Here is a 23,709-nt window from a genome sequence, read left to right as displayed (position 1 = left end):
TCTTACCAGCGGTTATACTTCAGAACAACGCAGTGGTAGGAGGGCTGCAGGCAGCACAGAGAGGGACCTAAACCAAATTCCTGCACTTTTTTTTTTTTTTAAAAAGAAATCTTGCTATATACTTAGTCTTTATTCCTATCTAGTTTAGTAAGCCCAGATTTTTTAGGTTTAGGCAATTAAGTTCTAAAAGTACACTATACCGTTTAGTAAAAAGATTCCCTGTGACAGTAGAAATCCACAAGATAGTTGTGTATCACAATGTTTCATTTGTGGAAAGAGTATTTTTGACAGGGCGCATTCAGAGTTAAGATGGAAAAATCTGTGGTTAAATGTTTTTGGGCTAAACCTGTTCCATATAGTTTACTTCATATGGTAACTCATTTATTATCAATAACTCTGCTAAAGTGCAGATGCCTCTTTGCTTCCCAGTAACATTTCTTTATGTCTCGCTTAAATAGATATTTTGGGTACATTTGGGGCAAATTTGCGCGTTCAATTTTTACATGAAGTCAGGCTTCCTTATTTGAAGTTATCAGTTTCCCTGACTTTGTACAGGGAAAATAACAGATCACTATATTTCCAGTAAAAAGTGGAAAAAAAATTATATCCCTTAAGAACTGTTTCTCACTGGATACAAAATTCTCTTATTAGTTTATGGCTACCCCAAAATAAAGGATATTTTTAGTAGATGTCAGTATTTTTATGATCATTACAGCACAAGATTTTCATGCACTATTAAATTTATAAGAATATTGTGATTTCAAAAGCAATTTTTTCTATATTATCAAAAAAATCAGCACAATTTTGTTGTCAGATTCTAGTGAGAAATTATGCAGGTTTATGAAATCACTGGAGATGCGTGTGTTCGCACCAGCTGGGCTAACTGACTATTTTTAAGCAATGCAGAATGTTTCTAAGTCTTGATGAAAGACAGGTGTAATTCTTATCCATGAAATGCCCAGAACGATGTTCCCTGAAGCTGAAGGAGGGTCTAAATAAACATTCTAAATATATTCCCAAATTGCTATTTTATGTTACAGAAATGTCTTAGGAACTGTTCTACAGGTATCTATGAGTATGGATATATATACTGAAAATACATGTGAAAAGCACAAACCCTGTAAGCTTATTTTATAAAATATAATTGGCTGTTTTGATATTCAGGATTACTCCGCACTATTGAAAGTGCCCATTCCTGCAGCTGGTCCGTGGATTCAGAGCAGTTTTTGCATGCAGCTGCTGTTGAATCAGACCCAGTAGGTTTTAAATTTATATTCATTTTTCAGAAAGGATGTTAGAGCTCCATATTTTCTTTATTGCAGTCGCTATTAACAGTTTAAAACTTTCCTGAAAAGCTGAGATTGTGTTGGATCAGAGGCCCTAGGAGTTTGCAATATGGAAATGACTGCATGTTAATGCAGTCTTCATAAGCAGCTTTATTCAAACTTGCACATGGTTCTCCATGTCGATGACTCATGGCAGGGGCAGCTCCTCTCTGCCTGCAGTGCAGGGTGACTGGACTGATGCGTACGCTCTGAGATGTACGGGCTGTAAAGGCCTCCCTGTACGCTGCCCACTGCCTGCCTAAGGCAGCCTACTCTTGTTACAAAGAACCTCCTCTAAATGAGCTCCGTATGTTCCAGAGAAACTGAACATTGTTCCATCTCTTTCATGAACAACTTATACTAGGACCTGATGGTCATGAAAGCAAATGAAAACCTGCTGTTAATTGTCATAAGCTTTGCATCAGCCCTTTTAAATGGGCTATATTTGGAGAATACTTACCGTACCACTCATCCACCCAGGCAAAAGCCTGCCGGTGACCGATCAATAGTATATCTCTGACCACCTGCGAAACAAAGGAAAGGTTAAAGACCTCTGCAGCCTCAGAACATTTTACGAAAGTAACATTATAGCCTTTCAATGTGATTTCAAGTCAAAAATATTCTGACACTCTCTAAAAAGACGTGCCCTATACAGTCAGACATATTGGCTCTGAAGGTCTTGTAGTCCAACCTCCCACTTGGAGAGGATCTGTTGCCAACACAGGATCACATTAAGCAGGGCTTTGGCTAGCAGGGGCAGCCATTTGGGATGTGTATAGAATCCACTAATCTTTGGGAAATTATTAATTTGGGAACCCTTCTTTTTCCCTGCTAGTTTTTAAAACACGTGGAAGGTCAATACTCTGAAAAATATTATCAGTTACCTTTTATGCCATTCATTAATAAATTTTTTAGTAGACTGATAGGAAAACTTTCCCACTACCTGTTTGTAAGGAATTCTGCACATCGTTGCTACATGCATGGTGTTCATGTATACTCATAAATGCTTTAGCTCATATGTTTATCACAGTACTGAAACTGTTACTGTTTTTCTCAACCTTAGCACCTGAGCAGCTCCAGGCTTTGTCAAGTTTATACCCAGAGATGAACTCTTTGGCTGTGCTCCAGATCTTCCAGACCTTGAGAGAGGTCTGAAAGCTGACTGGGCTGAGCTCCCTAGCTTCTACACAGCCGTAGTTACGTTCCTGTGCAGGGTAGTACTCAAGTTCTGCTTATGTGAAGGATAAGAAACAGCTCCTGTTTCACTGACCTTGTGTACAAATTGCTCAACTCTGGTTTGAAGTCCCCAGACTTCAAATTTTACAGTCACAAGTTTGTAGGAACACATAATCGGCTGATGGGTCTCTCTCCAGCCTTCTTTTAATTGACCTCTCCCAGTTTTCTGTGACTTGAAGTATTTGGGATCCTGCAAAACAAAGGAAACATATTGGGAAATGCAGGAGAGGAACTCCTGTTTGCCAGTTTGCTAAAGTAAATGTTTTGATAAGACATAAAATATGAAAACATGCTAATGAACGTTATGAAAAAGTAAATAGGCACTAGGATATACTAAAATCCAATCCTGTCTTTCATCCAACAGGCTGTGAATAAATGGCAGCATATTCGTGGAGATGCTTTGACAATCATATCATCTCGGATATTTTCTGCTCTAGGAAAATATGTTATTGCAAGTCATTACAATGCACTCCAAGTGTTATTTATGGCCTTTGGAAAAAAAATGTTCCTTCTTCAGAGCTTGCTTTTCCACTACTCCCTTAGTGTGACTTACTGGTACTTTCTGCCCATGCCTGTCTTCCCGAAGCCATGTCCAGTTTGAGCTCTGACACATCAACACTGATGTGACCGTGACAATGCCATTTTCAATTTTAAGTGAACTTGCATATCCAGGCAGCCAGTTAAGTACGGAATTCCTCCGAAGTAGCCATCTCTGGTTACAACTGAGTTATAGGCAAAACATTGACTAATTTCACCTCTCTTCTATGAACCGGAAAATGAAATAAATTGGTGTTGAAATTACAACAGCAAGACCAAAAAACCAATAAGGACAGTAGCTGATCTTTTAAGTTTACTTTTTTCTGTACAAGATACAGTTTTATTTATCAAAGTGCTGTTTTCCATATTGGTATAATTGCATTTCACTTTATGTCCAATAAAGCTAATTACACCTTGTAAATAGAAATAATTTACAGCTAAGCATTGGTTTTCAAAGCCTGAAAATGTAGTTAGTAAATTCCTAGTGGAGCTTCTAAAATCTGTCTTCAGGAATAACCACCACTGCTCATCTGTGTTGCCTTTTCCCAAAGCTGATCTGGGTAGATCTTTTAAATCCATCCTTTGTTATAAAAGCAGTTAAACATGTATTTAAATATGTGCTTAAATTATGCACTAAATGGAAGACAATCAGGAGAAATACTAACAAAAAATTGATAAGACTACTCTGATCTTAATTTTCTTCATTTCACTGGGAGCTGATGTATCATTCAGTGTTCCTTTTTTCTAATGTTTAGTTATGTCCTGACTTGGCTCTGTCATTAAAGCTTCTTCACAAAGCTCTAATGAGGTGATAGTCTTCCTTCTCTGTGAAAGTCATTGCTTTTATTGCTGACATATTCTTTTCTAAATAGAAACTTCAAGCTCGCAGTATAATAAGGTTTCAATGTTAAATCTCCATAAAAAACAATTCAGCGTCGTCATATATCAGAGCAACACACCACCGCATATCGCAACTCCTCATCACATGCTCTTGCCAATCTTCTCACTCAATAAAGCTTGACCCCAGATTGATCTAGATATTTTCTGGTTGAAAGACTTGTTTTATAACTGATTATTGCCTGAAGCAATCAATATAATAATAAATAATAAAAGTAAAATATAAAGGGAAGAATGAAGACAATATTCAGAAAGGAAGAAAAGGAAAATCAAAGGAAAAGAGTTTCATGTAAGGAAGGGTCTGCAGTTTCTTACGTAAACATATGGTGCTAGTATGATGGAGCCATTGGCGTGGTGAAGCATTTCAGATATGCACCTTAAAAATACTGAGCGTTATGCAGAGATACTTTACACCCCTTTGGTGATAACCAGACCTATAACAGAAAAACTTTAATGCAGTCCAAAGGATTTTAATGCAGTGAATTTGAGTCACTATCAAGTATTCAGAATTTGTAAATAAAAAATAATGAACAGCTACCCTGCATGACTGCTCAGTCATGCATAAAACTTGTGTCTCATGCAAATCGCAAGAACCCTCTGGATGCTGTGAAAGTGGTGTTTTCCTTTGTTTTGTTTCATTTTTGTGATGTTAACCCAGCAGACAAGGGGATTCATAGTGGAAATTGTTCTTAAATTGGTGGCCTGCAAATAATCCACCTACTGCAATGCAATTCATCCATGTCATCACTCCTAGCTGCAAATTTCTTTAACAGCGCCCAAAGATGGTACCTTTGCTTCCTTTAATCATGTCCATTTTTGTTGGAGGACATGATGTTTAGTCACAAATTGGCTGGACAGTTTCCAGCAAAGAAGCCAGGCAATGATGGACAGTTTGGGCAACTTGTATCTAATAGCTTTTATGGAAATTCCTGCCTTTCTGAAAACATTAACATATTGCTAGTATAAAACTGCAGGCTGATGAATGGAAGCCAGGAAGAAGAAAGAATTCAGAGGATGAGATTTCCAGACTGCTGTATGAAAGATCAAGATATTAAAGATTTTACTGAGCGCTTGCTCAGGTGAGCTAAAACTCAATTCACTGGGAGCTGCGTGCAAAGAGTGTGTATAAGCTGAGTAGTGGGATTTAAGATACACAGCGACATTAAGCAAAGGGGACTTGAGAGTTTAATCTCTGGGCCATCAGTTCAAAGGGCATGAGTGTTTTACAGCGGTGACTCGTTATCCTAAGTAAAACTAACATCACTGGGCTTTTTACCTGGATGCTAAAAGATTAGGTGTTTAAAAAAGTCTTGGACCATTTTAGAAAGCCACAAATTCTGGCGCAGCAATTTCTTGTGCTATGGTTCACGCAAGGAAGCATTTAGGGGAAGAATCTCTATATTTATCTCTATATTTTGCATATATTTACACCTTTCCTAGGCCTCTGCTATTGGCCACAGCCACAGGGAACATACCACACCAGAAGGACCTTTGGCGTCACCAGGACTGCTAATCTTTTGCTCTTCAATGTCTGATCCAAAGACTTCTGAAATTAATGAGAACTTTGACATGAAAGCCACAACCCGGAATGATGTTGTGTGCCTAACTCATGGTTTCAGATTGCCAGAGTAAGATATACAGCCTGGAATCCTTTCTGCAATTAGGCGTATAAGGTCCTTCTAAAAAACAATGAAGTAGGGATGATAATTTTCTATTAAATGCAAGTAGAAATTATATCGGTACACAGCACTGCGTCTTCTCTTGGCTTTCATGCTGTAGCTCAGCGGTTAGGTTAGTCAGATAGAACAAATTAGACTCATGTGCCTTGCTCCCATCTCTCCAGGTCCCTGGAGGAAGCGCTGAGCACCTGCCTCTGCTGGATCATGGCCATTCTTTACTTTTCCTGTGAAAGGTATGGCAGTTTGCAAAACATCTACCGGAGGCACCAGGGTAGAGCGGGGAAGCATGCTCTCTAGGCAGGAATTGTGGCACACATGAATTTGAAACACTCCTGTCAGTGACGGGAAACCGGGCAAGCTGATCTTTGGTCTGGCCCCATTTGTATATTATTATTTAGATCATTAATTTTGTGTGTGCCATATTTTTGCTTTTAGCCACCCATGCCTTCCTTTCTAGAGAAGCCATCATCCAAAGAATACTGCACCTATTCACTATTTTCTCCTTAATTTATCTACTGGCAAAATCCTCAATCTGTTTTAAATGTAATGGCATAGCTAAAATCTTTTTGTTTAAATAACCTTCTCATCCTTTTATCAGACACAATTTATTAGGAAAGCCCATCTGGCAAATCCTTTTGCTGGAGGAGCAAAACCTACTCTGTATTTGCAATACATTATTGCCAGGTGCAGAGTGATTTAAAAATAGCACTTCTGCTAGCATAGCAGTAACATCATTACCCATGAGCTGGGCTTATTTGAGAATAAAATGTAAAATTACAATAAAATAAAATAAAAGCCAGAGTGTGATGGATGTGGTTTCAAACACAGCACCCTCCCAGCGTTTCTTATTTAGGCCAAGTCTGGCAGGTCCTGGATCAACGTGCTTGTTGTTGGAGATTCCATTATTTAGCATTTAGCATTTATTTACTTAACCTTCCTCATGGACTGCAGACGTCATGGGCATTGGATGTGGAATTGTAACTCCCTTTCCAGGAGGCAATCACCAACACTTTGACAATATGGCACTGTGTTGTTGCAATGCCTTTTCAGATTTAATTCAGAAATGTTATTTTTTACTTAAATAATGAAATACATTCATTGTTTACAGAAACTTCCAAATTGGAACGGGCATGCTTTCCCTCAGCTTTCCCATGGTATCAGGCATGATTTGAAGATCCCATACTATTCTGCAGCTGACAACACCTTTGTCTATGTGCTGGAAGTCCTAATGGAACGTCTTGTTAGCCTTGTCACCGATCTGTCTCGAAAATTACTTGCTGCTTGTATGGCCATTTTAGCATGGAAAAAGATCCCCAAGCTGAACATGTTCTGCAGAGGTGAAAGTGCATTGTGTTATGCCTTACGTCCTGCTCTAACTGGACACTACTCAGATGTCCCAGAAACAAAGATTCCTCCTTCCTTTTAATGCATAGATTTGTTTTTTCAGACTCCTATTGCAGTATATTCCACCACTGTGCGTTTGAAGTGCAGTCATTTTTCCCCCCCTTCAAGCTGAAGACTGTTTTGTTTGATCTTGAATTTCAGAGCCAATCCATCATGGTTTTAATATATGTGATCTGGCATTTCACCATCAGCTGTAGTTGCTAGGTTTTGGATTTCAGCTTATATAGCTAGGGCTCTGGAAAGATTTGTTGATGTAAAGATGCTACTATAGAGATTTATGCGGAGTCATTTTTAAAATACTTTTTTTTTTCTTCTTTCTGAATTTCTACTAAAATATATTTTCTACAACAGCCAGCCAAACACTTCAGAACTGTAAATATTGGGACAGTTCTGAGGTGTTAAAATATGATAATCCAGCCAGCCTTTATGTAAGCTCACAACTGAAGTTAGTAAGGAAAAGGAAGTTTTCATCTGTTTTTGCTATGCCCTGTACTGAACTACTGTACTGGCGTGATGCACATTCACTGTGAGGGCTGAGGCAGCTGTATTATTTCAACTACCACAATTTTCTGGCTCTGTAAAGCAATAGAGGTCTTGTTATTTTGAAAGCACCTGGACAGTAGTAAGCTGGACATTTTACAGTGCAGCTGTGTTAAAGTCAAAAGAGAGAGCAGTTGAAGAAGAACACTGCAGCAGCTGCATGAAATCTTTCTGTTTGGAGGTAACTTAAAAAGTTTATTCCATTTCTCCAGCTCTCAACTGCTTTGCTATAAACAGGAAATGAAGCACCGTTAATTTTGAGAACTTGAATGTGGTGGCAAAGAACATTTTGCCTAGCAGCTCACATCGACAGCAAATGTTTCATTTCAGTGAATGATTCACTTGAGGCCCTCACTCTTCAGCATAGCTCAGTTTTATTCTTTTCTATAATTCAGATAAATATATATGTCTATGTGGGGAATACGTGATGGCTGGTGATACATATTCATTGATGGTAAAGTCACAAGGAAATGACTTTACAAAACGTACGGCTACTCTTACCTGTAGGCTTGTACATTCTTTATACAGAAATACAAAATTCTGTATTCAGTGTAATATGTACATTCAGATTTGGAAACATATGTGACTCCTTACAGAAAAACAGGCAAACCTGTTACCTTGGATCTAGATTCAAGCTTTCTCAGTTTGGAACCTCACATTTAAACTTCTTAAAAGTTTATGGATTTTTAGGTCCATGCTTGTAAAAAAAAAAAGCTTAATTTAAGATGTGGCAGCACTGATAAGTATTCTGGCGGCTACGTCACACAGACGTTTGTACACAGTCATTAAGTTAAAATTAAGTCATCGGCTTTGGGATACCCAGAATTGCTGCAGTTATAGCTCCGCCAGTCTTCTGCAAGGGCAACCCTTGTGACAGCAGACATCAGTATACCTCCACAGAAGACAGAACTGGGCTCTGTGTATGTGTTTGTAATTGCTAACAAAACTGTCTGCTGATTCGCTGTTTACTTGGTGGTTTAAGTCCGTTTGTGCATACACTGACAGATAAGCCCTCCATTCTTAAGGGAATTCAAATCACTTGGATGATTCTGGTCAAGAGATCACGCAATATTGTTGGCAGAGGTCCCTTTAAAGTGTTCCTCAATGAAACAACATCTCTCCTTAAGTCTCCAGCTAACGATATTTTTTACTTTTCAATTTTAGTTAATATTTAGAAGGAGAGAAAAAGCAGAGATGCACAAAGCTGAATTCAATCATTTTCCCTTCGACTGTCGTGACATTTTCATGGAACAGTTGTCCTTTCTCGTCGGTACTGGCACAAGCCAGAATGAGCTATGCAATTCAAATGGAATATTATACATATGAAGATGTTTTACGCATTTTGTCTTTTTATGTGTGAATCATTATTATGGAAGTTACAATGGCAGGAAGAATATAGATCTGTTTATAAGATTCACAGAATCACAGATTCTGTCAGGGCAATTCATGTCAGGACAAGTGCAAAACAATTTTCTGGATTATAGGTGCTAGGAAGCAGAGACCGAACGGTTGCTTCATTTGTTTGTACTGAGCCTGACGCGATGGGTCCCTTGGATATCTCCTGAACCCTGCTGTGCACCTGCAGTATTATTACCTCTATTGATGATATCGGTGTAATACATACAGAACCGTATCTTCTGTTTATATAAATGAGAAAAACAACACTAAAGCTGCTCTGGTTCATTCTGTTATAATCAATGAGTTATTTGATGCACTAACTCAAAGAAAGGTCAAAGTCAAATTGTAGAAAGCGTCTTTTCATACAGACGACTGAAAGCTATATGATATTGACCCAAACGGTTTATGAAGGATAACTGAGCACTTCAAAGGTAAAAATAACTGAAATCACAAATACTTATAGCTTAGTAGCAACTATGTAATTAGTGCCGTCTGATCACATCAGAAATCACCCTCAACAAGCAGGCTCATAAGCACTAACAAAAACCAAACAGTTTAAGTAGTGTGTGAAAGGTTTAAATTATTTAAGCTACTTCTCTAATATACAGCAATGCAACTCAGTAATGACAATTGCAGTTAAAGCCTCAAGTGTATGTTTAATTGAAGAGGGACGCACTTTTGACAGGATATAAAAGAAATTTAAATCTCATTTCTAGAAGGCACTAAGTATGCTGACCCTGATACAGAACTTGCTTAATTTTAAGTATGTGAAAGGTCCATTGAAATGAAGAGATTACTCACATGCCTGAAGTTAAAATCATTCTCATCGGTCTTTCTGGATGAGAGTCAGAATACTTATCCTGTGGGATCTAATTCTTAAATCCTGAGGATTGTACTTCACTTTTAATCTTTAAATTTAGTATCAATTCAGATTAAACACTCTAAAAGCAGCCAAATTGTTGTTATTAGTGTAGCTAAAATACCTTTCAAAACCTTACAATAAATGGCTTTTAGTTATCTCTGAAACTGTTATTTGGAAAACACAGACCATTTCTCATTTACATAGAGTTACTTTTTTATGCTGTTCTGATTGAAAACAAACGGAAATTACATTTACAAACATCAAGTCTTTTTATAGTCCCTAAATTATGTAAGAGGCCTCATCAGAAATGGGAATTTGGCTTCATATTCATCATATGGTGGCATTAAAAAGCCCATAGTTTGTAAACTTTGGAAGACACTGAATTCAACTATTACTAATTCAGTATCAATTACAGTGTGTACACAGTTAAATGCTAAGGTGTTCTTACTATTTTGTATGAATTCTGAAACAGAATTTGGTAGCCAACATACAAATCATCCATCAGTACAGATAAAACAGCAGCTGCTGGGCTATTTTTGTTGTTTAAAAACATATCAAATTTTGCCTGGAACCAGGCCTCTAGATTTGTCTTTGAAATAACAACACAAGCCTGAAATTCTGTTCTTACTTAACATGAGGCTGTTTTTCTATATCATAAGATTAATCATATGGAAATTATGCTTAATAGTTGGCTACTAAAAATGGGAAGGAAAGCTGAAAAGCTAGATGTTACCTTCATGTTTACAATTTCTGGAAGTGCACGCACTGAGATGAAAAATCTTACATGATTTCTTTAAAACACAGTCAAACGCTGACCCATTCAATAGCAGCAGTCATTCCTAAATGGAACCAGAAGACCATGGAGTTCAGATAAGATGATGGGACCGATAAGCTGTTTCATGAGGTGTTACGTAATTTTTGGTACATAACAGATGGGTTTCATTATCTAAGGAAACTAATAAAATTACTTTTCATTCTACTGTAGACCCAATTTTGTTTTATGACCCATACATAAAATTTGAAATAGAATCTATAAACGGAATATAACAAGTACCTGACTTTTTTAGTCTGAAACTCATGTCTCCTATATTATAGAAATACAGTCATTGGCAAGTCTTCATTTTCTATCCTAAAAATGATTATGTAGTCCCGTTTTGTGTAGTCAAACAGCTGCCATACTCATTGCCAGCTATGAATATATACTTGGCTCCAGAGGCAAATCATATCTCCAAAATTAAATGCCAGCATAGATCTGATCATTCCTCTCTAGCTACTTCTTGTGAACCATCATTTTTTAAGTCTGAGATTAAAACATTGAGACCTCATCTTCATTTGCATGATGGTTGCTGATTTCAAAACAGCGAATTGCATTGACCTAAAAGAAACGTGCTCTTCAGAGGTGTGCACTATCAAATATACATGGGAGCAATTTTCAGGGGAATTTTGAGAGTCAATGCGTCTGCTGCCACTGATGCTCCTTGGCAGATTTACTGCAGTATGTGGTATGCTTCAGTCCCTCTTGGTCTTGTGTCACGGTCGCCTCTGAGCCGCTGTGCCTCAGCCCTATTCCCACTGCAGCACGTCTGTCCTTTGCCTGGGCATAGACACTTCATATGACTTATTACTTGGAGCAGGATGCAAATAAGGACAACAGTAATGTTTAGAACTGCTCAGACCTGCAAACACTTAATTGAGCTTCATGATTCATAGAAAGTCCTTTTCTACCTTAAATGAATTGAGCTGAATATCAAAGGTCTGGTACAGGATATGTTCTGATAAGGGTATCAAAGCGTTTCAAAAGGTTGGATGAATCAGCTGCCAAAGGAAGTGTCAGGCAATCTAGATAGAGGGATTGCTATCAGCTTCCCCTCTAATCAGACACTTCTAAAATACTACTGACCAGCAAGTTTTCATACAGAAATAAAATTGTTTGATTCCTGTCAAGGCTTTCCTGCAGCCTCCTACATTCCCTTCTTCACCAGTTCACAATCAAGTTGTCTCTTACCTCCGATTCTTTGTAATAGCGCTCAGGAATTTCATCACTGGCAATATCGATAAAGCAAACTTCTCGCTCCAGGTCTTTAGCTTCTTTGTCAAAAATCTGCAAAAGTTAAAGAAATTCAACACTGTAACAGAACAACGCCCCTAAAAAATTAATCTGGAATATGGTTACAAGCCATTTTCAGTGACTCGAATAACGTATTTTAGGCTTGTGCCTGAACAGCTTCTGATGTAAGATACTGAGGTTTTTGCAGGGACCAGTCACACTCTCCAGCCTACTGCAGAGACCAAAGGGCAGCAAACGGGTGTTCTCAAGATCGTATATAGGCAGGGTGCTCCCAAGCAAGATTAACAACAGTTTGAATGAATGATGCCACAGACTTTCTGGGGAACCATCCACTATGCCGGGTCAAGAGACAGTGGACTGTTAAATATAACACATCGCGTTCAGCACTTACTGCTCTTCCTTGCACTTTTAGGAACGGAGACTTGAATCGCAAGTATAAAGACAACAGCTAGGATTCGTTCTCTAATTTGTCCTCTAATCTTTGAACTAGATTCCATTGCTGTGTAACAAACCTGACTTTCTGGACTCTGGATGTTTCTAACTGTTTCGCTCTGGGGACAATAATGAAATGCAGACGTGTTATGTGAACTAGTCAGGCAAAGCTGCTGTCGTACCGAGAATCAAAATTTTGGTTGAACTGCCCTCAGCAGAAGCGGGAAACTTCCGTTGTCCATTTGTGCACACATTAGGCTTATCTGCATTTTAATCCTGTAGGACCTGGTTTTGAACCAACTCTCTTGTTCTATGCAAGGCAAATGTTGGGTATATTTTGAAAATGCAGGTCATTTGCATCTGCAGCATAGAATATTTCTGTGCCGGTGTCTGTAATTTAATTATTCAGGCATCTTAGTGACCCATGTGACTTACGCTATGCCATGCCTGCAATAGATTTCTACTCACGATTCTGGGACTTGGAAATAGCGAGGAGTTAAAAGGCTATCGTGAATTAGTGCCACAGAACTCAGGGAAGTTGTGCATATACTGTCAAGATCAGTAACAAGCTAATGATGTGTTTTTTCCTTTGGGGCACGATGTTCTATAGCTAACGTTTCCAGGAAACATAAATATTTTTGTTTTCTTTTTTAAAATAAATGTAGGGAACGCTCTGTTAATTTAATTTCATTTCATCCTAGAGGAACAGTTAAAAATACAAAATGCCAGCAACTATTCACAGTAACAAGAATGCTACTTTTATTATTTCGGAAAGAAATGCAGCTGCCCATGTAAAGCATTCAAAGTGAGCAATGGATTACAATGAACAAGTACACCAGCTGGTAAGAACACTGCTCAGGAAATCGTAATTCAGATAAATGAAAAGCTGAAGTTTGACTCTACAATTTTAACTTGTCTTGGTAGTTAACACTACTGGAATAAAACAGGCAACGCTGAATGCTTACTGAACTGGATGTAAAACGTTAACGTGTCTGAAACTGCGGAAGAACAGAACAAAGGGGAACACCAGTCTGTTTTTATTTGTGTGCTTATTTTCCTTTTCCAATCCATGTTTTGCAAAAAATGATGTTGATTATTTGAACAAATTTGAGCTGAGAGGTCCTTCCCCTGCAATGCTCTTCCTTAGAATCCGGGTACGTTTTTTAAAATAACTGTTATGCTTTATATATATAATATAGGTTGTTTTTTTATAAGCCTCCTCGCTTGTTTTCTTTCTAAACAAATTCAGATATACAGAGCAGTCCCTTGATGAAATCAGTTGAACTATTTCTGGAATAAGATGCATTTCACTGTAATCTCTGAGCTTTAAATAAAATAATGGAGATTTCTCTGAAGTGGACATTACCAGGTCAGCTGAGGCTCCGAATCAGTATATGATTTAAGGACAAGCCTAATAAATTTAAGCACATGCATATCTCTGCATGTTTGCAAGGTCCTAAATTGGGACTATTACCCAGTATCTTATCTGAAGAAACATGCCCTGCTCTATCACAGGCTTGATCTACACATCTCACCCTTAAATATTATAGCTTTAAGTTCTTTTTCTGTCTTTAAAATGCTTTAGAATTATAGAAGTGGGGATGACAGATGCCTTTGCCAATCTGTCAAAACCAGGAGGAATTTTTCAACCATTTCAACTACTCCGTCTGTGCTGCTTAGGCTATCTCTGACCATTTCCTCCATTCCAAAAGTTTGTCGAATGACGTTCTCGCTTCCCTTTGCTGGCAGAAGTTGTTGTCTAATCATTTATGCTTCTCCCCTTTTTAGATTGTCCTCACAAGACTTGCAGATAGACATTTAATCTTCTCATTCTATCAGCAGTAGAAACTAAGAAGCCATTAGAGAACAAGACTGATTTCTTTCTTAGCTCTAATTCTGTTATTGCCTTTCCTAGTCACATAATCTGGGATTGTCTTAAAACCTGTATGGAGGATGGGTTTATTGCGTTTGTGATCAAAGAGACTAGAGAAATAAAGGAAGAGATTAAAGTCCACGAAAAGAAGCATAAGGCTCCCAATCTGTGCAACTGTATTTGCAAATGTGGAGAAAATGAATGGTGAGAACAATCTGTATCCTCAAGAAGCTGATGTAGAAAGGCAGAATATTAAATATTATCTGGAAAGAACTGGCCAGGCATTACATTGGGAAGCCAAGTAATTAACTGAGATTGAAAAACACAATCAAATGGAAAACAAAGAGTAACATTCAGGCTGAAGCATCCTTTTTACTGTGGGTTTTGGGTTTTTTTTGGGGGGGAAGGGGGTGTGGCAGCTTTCTTACAACAGACAAACTTTTATACACTTCCACTTTCTAAGTGGAATGAAACCTCATCATTATTCAAACAGAAAGTGGGAGAAAGGTTTTAATTGGGTCATCTTTACAATTGTCAATAGTTTCTTTTGGGGAAAATTTAAAAAAAACCTTGGCAGATGATTCTAGTACCCCAGGAAAGAAAGATCATACAGGATACTGCAGAAATAGAAGTGCTGGTGTTTTAAAATTTCTTTCCTTTGTTTTCCTCATGGCCTACAATGACGTGTCCTGGAACATACTTTGCTGGTAACTTCTCTTTTCCTTGTAGCCAAAGCCAGAACGGAAGATGACATCTTAGTTGGATAGGCAGGCTGTGACATGAATGGCACGGCAAAAGTATCTTTAAACATTAGAAATTTAAATTAATTTTTTCTCTGCCTTTTTCATTGATTCATTCATTCATTGTCATTGAGCTTCAAGAAAATGGAGAATATACAGTGTGCAGCTAGAAAAGCCCCCAAGCTTAGATGCATATATGCAACATATATGCTCCTTTTTAAATTCAAATATTGATATTTCACTGAAGCTTTTGGGTTCTCTCTGTATTTTCTTTCATCCCTGAAACGTAGTCTAGCCATGCAACTTGCAGGTATTGAGCAATCTGCATGATGACCAGCGATTTCTGTGAGTAAAGTACATATGAATCCATCATTTGTAGGATGGTTTAAATCTAGATTTCATAGTGAAAGTTAGAGGTATAGCTGAAGTAAGGACTGTAAGAATAAGCTTTTTCCTTTTTTCTCCTATTAAAAAAGGGGAAATCTGGCACAAAACCTTCTCTCCAACTTGAAATTCTATTCTCCTTAGATTACCATCGTCAGAACTACTGGCCAGTCTCCAATTTATTATTACAGCATCCTTGAGGAGTTTTTGTAGTCTGGTCCACTTTAACTCTCATTTTTCTGAAGGGAAATTTGGTCTAAAATAAAAAGAACACCTACTCAGCGCTTCATCTATGGAGTTTTATTCAGTGTGCAACTTTTCTGTAAGTCATGTTCCAACCTCAGTTACTCCCAAAGTCTATTAATTTGCTTTAGAAATTTACTGGGGCAAAGATGACAGGAATTGACCAATTTCCACCTGTTCACTGGCTAAAACTATTTATGTGGACACATAACTGGGAGCAATTCTTCTGTGGAAAAATATTGAATCTCTCTCTGCAAGCAGTAAATCTGGCTGACTGAACAGCACGGGAATATCACTGCCGCAGAGTGGAACTCACAAAGGCAGTTACACATTTATCAGCAGCCTTGCTCCCTCCTCCTTTTTATCTCCATGTCACGACTCCTCTATTATTCCATCTCTTACAAAATATCTCATTTAGCTCTGTACTTTTTGAACAGAGAAATGTATTTTTCTGTAATTATGTCAAAGTAACTATGCTTCCAAGACCACAGTACACTATCAATAATATTTACTGGGATTAGTTTTGTAAAGTCACATCTATTTCAAGTGCTGTATTTACTAGTTAACTTCAGTAGTTCATACAGAAAAATCAAAAAGTAGAGGCACAACCATACTACTTCTTCACACTCTGTCAGTGTCAGCCTTATGTTCTGCAATAGCTGTATATGCCTGAAACATACTGTTTGTACTTAGGTTCAACAAAAGGAGAGCTCTTTACACAGAAGGAATTTTAGGCTAACCTCTCCATTTGTTTGTCTGCATTTTTTGAGACTTACTAGAGGGGGAACACTTCACAGAATTAAGATTTTTCCATTGCAAATTTTACAGGAGACAAGCAGATACTTGATACCATCACACAGAAAAAGTCTGGGTGTAAATACACCCATCCCTCAAAGTGACCCTAGCTTTGATTTTGACATACGTTGCAGTGACGCCTAGCAATCCTTTAGACAATTTACAGAATGGTATCCTGTAGGACAGTGAGGCTAAGGCGGGGCATAGCTGAATCCATCTCAGCTGAAATCAGAGTTTCATGGCAGTTTCTTTAAATAGTGAATTTACGTTTAATTTACATGCGCTGTGCTGAAGTTTCTTACAACCTAGTTTCCTGTTACTAAGATAGGAAACAAAAATAGGGGGGAAAAAAATCATCCTAAAAAGAACAAAACTATAAATGGCTTTTCTTCTTAGCTGGCCATACCTAAAATTTATTTTACTTTAGTCAAATGTTTCACAACCAACACTTCAGAAATACACGCTAAGGATGAAGCACGATGAATGCCCCAGTACTGCATACTTGGTCACTTGCAGGGCTGCAGAATTAGAACTCACTGTCAGGAAAGGATTTTCTAACTTTAAATGATGGCACCACAATTTACAAAGGTTGCGTATCAAATAATATCTGCCATTAGCTGGCTGGTTTCAGCGTGCTCAAGCAATTACAGCATCAAATGATCCCAGTGTTAATTTATAACTATATGGAATACAGAGCTTCCTCTTGTTTTCATTTGGCAAATGGTTATTCTGACACATGCATTTTCAACACTGTTATCTTTGGAAGGCAAGAAACACACTGATAATGTATTTTTCTCTTGATTGACAAAGAGTTAGTGCTGTAGCTCCGATGTTTTTATCAGTACTACTGAGACACACGATTACAAAAACATGCCCAATGACACCCATACTTTGTCATCTGGAAATATAACTCTACCTCAGAATCCTTACTCTACACCTTCATTACTCTTAAGAACAACGTTGCTCTTGCTAATAGAGATCATGGCCCTTTAACAAAGACTACGCTATTTAAAGACCATGAATGTTTTTCTTTAATAGTCAAGAGCCAGCCATTGAGTTTTCCAGAGCAAAATGTTATGCTACAGAGCAAGGCACTGTGAAGTTTTACATACAGTCCATTTCCATTATTGACAACCATTGGATTATTTTTACAAGCTGTGCTTTTTCACTTTCCCCAGACACTATCAGATGGTAAAAATTCACTGCCCAAATATCAGCAGAAATTAATTCTATGACTAAAAAACCAAACCAAACCAAACCAACAAAACCCAGTCACACATAATGATCCTTCTGCAACAAACAGGAAAAATTAAATGGCTCTGTGATTCAGTGATGTGCTTGAACAGTGTCTGCCTCCACTTCACCTCTGCTCTACCTTCGGCTACAGATGGCTTTTTAGACGTTTTCACGAGGACTAGACTGTAGCATGCAAGAATAGACTCAGCGCTGCAGTGTGTGAGATTACCTGCAGTGATTACACTATCTACTAGAGCCATGTGGTGGATCCTTTGTAATCAACAGAAAGCCTAAGTTGGTGCATTCCCCCACTAAAATTAAAAATAAACAAAATGTGTCTGTAGGGTACACTGAAACAGTAAGAAAAGAGATGGGACAGAAGTGAGAGCAATATTGCGTTTAGAATAAAATTAGCCTTATGTGACATAAATACTGACCAATCAATACTCTATTAAAAGAAAACAATAACTGCCCAAATAAAAAAGGGGTTAACAACGTCAGTTCATAAAAACCACAGACTAATCATTTATTCACAAACAAGCAGTAACTTGTACCACTCCTGCCTGTGATTTCTGACTGTTTCATTAATTAGATAACCTTAAGAATTCTCTTGTATTTAACTTAAAGTTTTAATATAAAAAACATAGACTTTCTATATCTATATTAAAATTTCCTAGTTGCTCATTTTTCTTAGGGGAAAAAAAGGTGTGCGCCGAGTGATTAACATGCACTTTTGTAGCTTGTCTGTGTTCACTGAAGCTGTCTGTTGTAGGCACCTGCACCTCCCTCTTCCCAGCACTTCCCACTGCAACCTTGGCTTACGTAAGCAGCTGAAGATGCAATAGGGAAGCAATATTTTCATGTGCTCTACAGATACCACTTACAGTGTCATTTGTATTTTGTGATTTAAAATAAAAGTAAAATACAAATAAAACATCTCTTTAAACTAAGACGTTTTCTCTTTAAAAAGACCTTTAAGAGGAAATACTAAATGGCCTGACTTGTTGGTCTAGTTTCTAACGCTATTAATGAAGCTATAAAGCTGCAAGGTAGCAGTGACAATATTTGATGTACTAACATGTTCATCCAACACTGTTTTTCTAGGGAGAGAGTTGCCATGCGAACATCTACATGCGATACAGCAAAACCAGCTGCGCCGTAGCACTAGAAATCACAACTGGATGGATTTATGGTACTGCACTACTGCCATTCTCACAAGCTTCATTAGTGTTTTATCTAAATAATGGGTTTTATTGTCCATTGTTCTTTCTGGCAATGTTTATATTTGTGCAGATCAAGTGCAAACTTTAACAGATTGGAACAATAGTGCTTTAAGCACATTTCAAATAGGTTAAAATGATGATAAAGTCTAAGACATAGAAGAATCAAGACCCGAAGCAGATATCATTATCCTTCACTAGTTTCCTCTATCATGACAATTGGGAAGAAAAATCAGGACGACTTTTGCATCAAGATATATTGCAGTAATTAGGAAGAATTTTACCAGGCAATGCAACATATTAAATAAAGCAATTCTAATAATATACTAGCCTGCTAAATGACAACAGGAACCCAAGAGCATTTATATTGCTTTCTTCCAATAATCAGTGGAATTAGCTTTTGTATCCTTGTATCTAATTACTGTTTTTTACAATCAATATCTACTTGATTTGATAGCATGGAAACAAAGACTAGATCAGAGTTCAGAGATTTCAAAAAACCCATATGGCCTCAAAAATATATCTAGAAATAGCTGAGTTAAAATCAGACACGCATTATTACCCTTATTACTGTTATATTCAGTTATATATTGAATATTCATTCAGTATATTTTGCATTACAACCGCAAAATTTACAGAAGTATGTTTTAGATTAATTATTTCTTGATGAGCCAAGGTTGATAGTTGCAATGAAGATAAAATATAGTGTATCTATGGAAATCTATAGGAATGGATGGCATGTTTCCTGTTGTTTTCTGGCTGGGCAAATGTAGTGAAATTTAATCTAAACTTGTCTGATATGAAGGAGAAATACACTTCACTTTTTCTTATGTGGTGTTTAAGCCTACCCTTTGAGTAACAGAAGCAAGTTTGACTCTTAGTGTCAGTTCTGAGGTGTTTGGTTTAACAGAAGTCTCTCCACAGCCTCAATGAGGTCGCTCCCTATTCACTAACCTTCCAGCATTTCAGTGCTGTACCAGACACATCTGCGTCACCACATCAATATCACTGGATCAACGGCAAAAAAATGTAGATCTTTCATTGTTTTACTGTGTTCACACTAGTGACTAGCACGGCTCTCACAATTACAGAGCCATGGAAATTGGGGCTGGAAGGCAGCCCTCTCATTCATCTTCTTTTTCTCCTCCTCCATTCAGGTAAGACTCAATTACATCTGTTAAACTCGGTAAATACTTGCCTAGTCCGTGACTCAGGTGCCTCAGTATAAAGGTAATATAATATTACCCCACTGGCATTCTGGTAAAAATTACATTTGAAGAGCTGGATTCAAGCAGAGTAGAGATTCTTTGATTTACATCATCTGAGTATCCTACCACTGTGTTACTTTCTTCTTAAATTCACTGGTTGGGTACTGTTCACGGCTTGATTCATTGTATTTTAGCCACAAAGCTGACACACAGAAAAAAATGAAAATTCACTGATTAAATAGCTGCAGTTCTTCCTCTGCTAGGCATCAGTACAGAACGTGTCTTCTCAGTGCTGACATTATAATGTACCAGAAAACTAGTCTGCACCCTCCCCAAACCAAAGGTGTGGGCTTGCTCGGAATTAAAGTGCTGCCAAAAAGAAGAAGTGAACATTAAAAAGTGCATAAATTACATAATGCTCATATAGTTGCTAATGTAATACACTTTTTTTTCCCCTCTCTTACTGATCTGGATCTGACTTAGACTAGCAGTGACTCAAAGTTATTGGTATCTGGTGGCTAATACATGATCTCTGTCATGTCCCCACTGGGGAAGTGTCTGTATGCCAAAAACATTATTCAGAATGATACCTTGATCTTTTACATGTAATTATTCTGCCATAAGCAGTGCAACAGCTGTCAGCCTTATTAACACGCAGGCCCAAGGCACTTAGGGAAATGTACTTCCCATCTGGAGAACTGAACACTTTAACCTCAGTAAGGCTGCTAGAGGGACACCCCTGGAACTGAAAGGCCCTGTGACTCAGGCCCCTTAAAACCTGGGTTTAAACACTCCTTCATTAGGACTCTGTATTACAGATCAATTTCCCAGACATTTTAACCTGTATTTCATGCCTGTAAGAAATTTCTTCCCGTAAGTCTGCAACAGGTGAGTGTTTAAAGCATACCAAAATGAAACATACAGAAACCTACCTGTGCATTCATCCACGGGTTGAATCTTTACATGCCTGGCTTTATCGAACGTTATTATTTTCTTGCAAGTTGTGCGGCTCTGCTTTGCTCCCTCTCAGGGCAACAAAGTCTGACTGACCTGCCTTCTATTCCTGAGCATCTCTCCATGAGCAGCTGCTGGCTACTCACTCCCACCCTTCCCCTAGAGAGGATTTTGCTTAGCTAATTGTCCTTTTCATCTCTAAGATCTCTGAGAACTTTGTAACTTTTGGTAAGCAATTGCCAAAAGCATCACCTCAGTAGTCCAACCATTGTTCCCTTGAAGTTGTTTACTGAGATCTCTCGTCTCTGACCATTGTTTTGTTTCCTGTTTGCTCTTCCTTTGAATTCAACCCCCTTTACTCAGAGAGAATAATGCGAAACAGATAAAGTGGCATACAATAACACCAAAAAAAGAGTGATCTTTTCTTTACTCTCCATAGATGTTCATCAGGACTAAATTCACAGATGTAAATTATGTTGTGTTTACAGAAATAACAAGTAGAACGTGAGATGCAGAAGGGAAGTTGTGCACATGAATCTTTCATCTCATGGTGCTTTAGAGGTCACTACTCTGCAGGCTGACAAGCTGCTGGTGAACAGGACACCCGGGTAGGTGCAGAGCCGCAAGCCTGATTAGGCCTTTTCCCAGACCGAACGCCCTACAACCCCTGGGTATAGAACATGGTTAGCTGAAAGGATTACATTAAATTTTGTGAAAGTCATCGTACTTACACTGTCATTGCTTCCTTTGTTGTCCTCGTATTTCGTCTCTATATGAATGGAGAATTTAGGCAAAAATGAACACTGCAACAACAACAACAAAAAGTTTGCATAAAATATGCACCTTGTTTCCTCAGCTGACACATTCATACATCCTCTTTGGTATCAGCTTGCTTATTTTGCTCAGATTATTTCAAGAAAAAGGGTAAATGTTCACAGAACATAAAAGCGAAGGTTTTCATGATTCTGGAGAGATGTAGAGATTCTATCTAAAAGCTGAATACTGTAATGAAGGTATAAATAAATTAGTACAAATACTCTGGAATAACTAGATACAATACTTTTCATGCTCACTATGCATAAAAGTACATGTCCTGAATGTCTTGTTATAAATTCAGTTCACTAAGATCTTGAGAGCAACTAGGTATTCGTCATCATAGATCAGTCTGGATCTATAAAATAATATAAAACACTATGTATAAAACATATATAATATTAAAAAAATCTATATTAAAATATGTCTGTGTATATATATATAAAATATATAAAATAATCCAAGGACACTTCACCAGCTGCAGGTGCTAACCAGACAGACAACACCGCTTTGATGTGTGAGGGCTTTTCTTAATTTTTAGTGAGAAATGAATTTTAGCATAATTTTCTATTAATGAAATTGAATGGATTATGAGCTGCTGTGGAAATTCCTTTATACTAAACCCAAATCAATCTTTAGATAATAATGCAAGAAAATTAAGAATGCACAAATGTTTTCCTATTAAATATTTCTGTATTTTCCATGGGAATGAATAAATTTATTTTTCTGTGGATTGCTTAATTTACTTGGCTTATCAAGACTAGAATTTATAATAGTAGGCACCATAATTGCAGTGGAAAAAATATTTCAAAGATCTTTTCTTTTGCATTTCACAGTTCTTTTTCCAAATCAACTTTTCACATAGGCAGATAGAGCAGATGTCTGAAAAACTCTGAAGGATGCTAGTTCAGCATCTTTGCTATTAGTCATCAAGTCTTTTCTTGCATTAACTGCCAGTGAAACTGAAGTGCCAGTTCCTTGTATGATGCATCACTAATACCTTATGGCAAAGTGTCTTTGTAAAGACTACGACTATTCAACTATTTCATGGGCTGTACATAAAGATTATACAACGAGGACATTATGAGGCCTCAGTGTTCACAACACTCTTGGTCCAAGTTTGGACTTGACAGAATTTGGAGAGTTCTTTTAAGGGAGCGGCTGATGACTAAGAAAAGAGGTGATTTAGAAGGCCAGCTGTAGTGCAACAAAACTGCAATGAGAAGCCAGCTCCTTTGAGGCTACAGAAAATATAGTCCTGATTCCATGGGTATCACCCAACAGGTCATTGTTTGATCTTCTTCTGATCACAGGCTATCTAGTGTTCAATGAGCACATCTAGAATCAATCCTTGTTGAAAAATGAGTGAGTTTTGCCAGTATAAGGTTCTGGTGACGTGGAAGGGTTCTGGTCCAACTGTCTTCCCATTAACAGAACGAAATACTCCCGTGTAACCTCTCGGGGCTGCAGATGTCCAGACCACACAGGCTTTTCGTCAGATCTTATAAATGTTTTGCCTTTTATTAAAGATTTCTGTGGAGTAGCACATTTACGAGTTTCAATCCAATCTGAACTGTGACTAGGTCTCAGCTATGCAACTTGTTCATTGAGTGAGTATGTGGGAGGAAAAAAAACATCAGCAGTATGTGGAGTGCAGGATGGGGCAAGTTCAGTGACAGATCTGCTAGCTCCTGTTACCCATGTTTTGTGGGCTATTAAGCCTTTCCTATGTATACATCTCAGGAAGTGCCAGCTGAAAAGATACAATATTTATAAGCAGTCTGTCAGAACTGGGGATCTTGTAACGCAAATTAACACCAAAAAAATCCAGATATTCTCCCAACTGAGGTTTCACCATGTATCTC

The 23,709-nt window shown here is 37.8% G+C and overlaps 1 protein-coding gene and 1 non-coding gene across 2 annotated transcripts in view; one reads left to right on the top strand and one right to left on the bottom strand.

Annotated features, from left to right (window-relative positions):
• PITPNC1 (phosphatidylinositol transfer protein cytoplasmic 1) overlaps nt 1–23,709 on the bottom strand; it is an 86,593-nt gene that overhangs the window by 9,334 nt on the left and 53,550 nt on the right. The window contains exons 5-8 of the mRNA XM_075111588.1: nt 21,763–21,834; nt 11,884–11,979; nt 2,596–2,751; nt 1,786–1,849 (exon numbers count right to left, since the gene is read on the bottom strand). Of these exons, the coding sequence (XP_074967689.1) occupies nt 1,786–1,849; nt 2,596–2,751; nt 11,884–11,979; nt 21,763–21,834 (388 nt within the window). The remainder of the gene's footprint in view (nt 1–1,785; nt 1,850–2,595; nt 2,752–11,883; nt 11,980–21,762; nt 21,835–23,709) is intronic.
• Nucleotides 23,324–23,436, top strand: LOC142065517 (U5 spliceosomal RNA). The gene has a single exon (XR_012663439.1). It is a non-coding gene; the product is annotated as a U5 spliceosomal RNA (small nuclear RNA).

This window comes from Phalacrocorax aristotelis, chromosome 16 (assembly GCF_949628215.1).
Source record: "Phalacrocorax aristotelis chromosome 16, bGulAri2.1, whole genome shotgun sequence".
NCBI classification, from domain to species: Eukaryota; Metazoa; Chordata; class Aves; order Suliformes; family Phalacrocoracidae; genus Phalacrocorax; species Phalacrocorax aristotelis.
The sequence above is the reverse complement of the archived record's forward strand: the minus strand, read 5'-3'. Positions and strand labels throughout refer to the sequence as shown.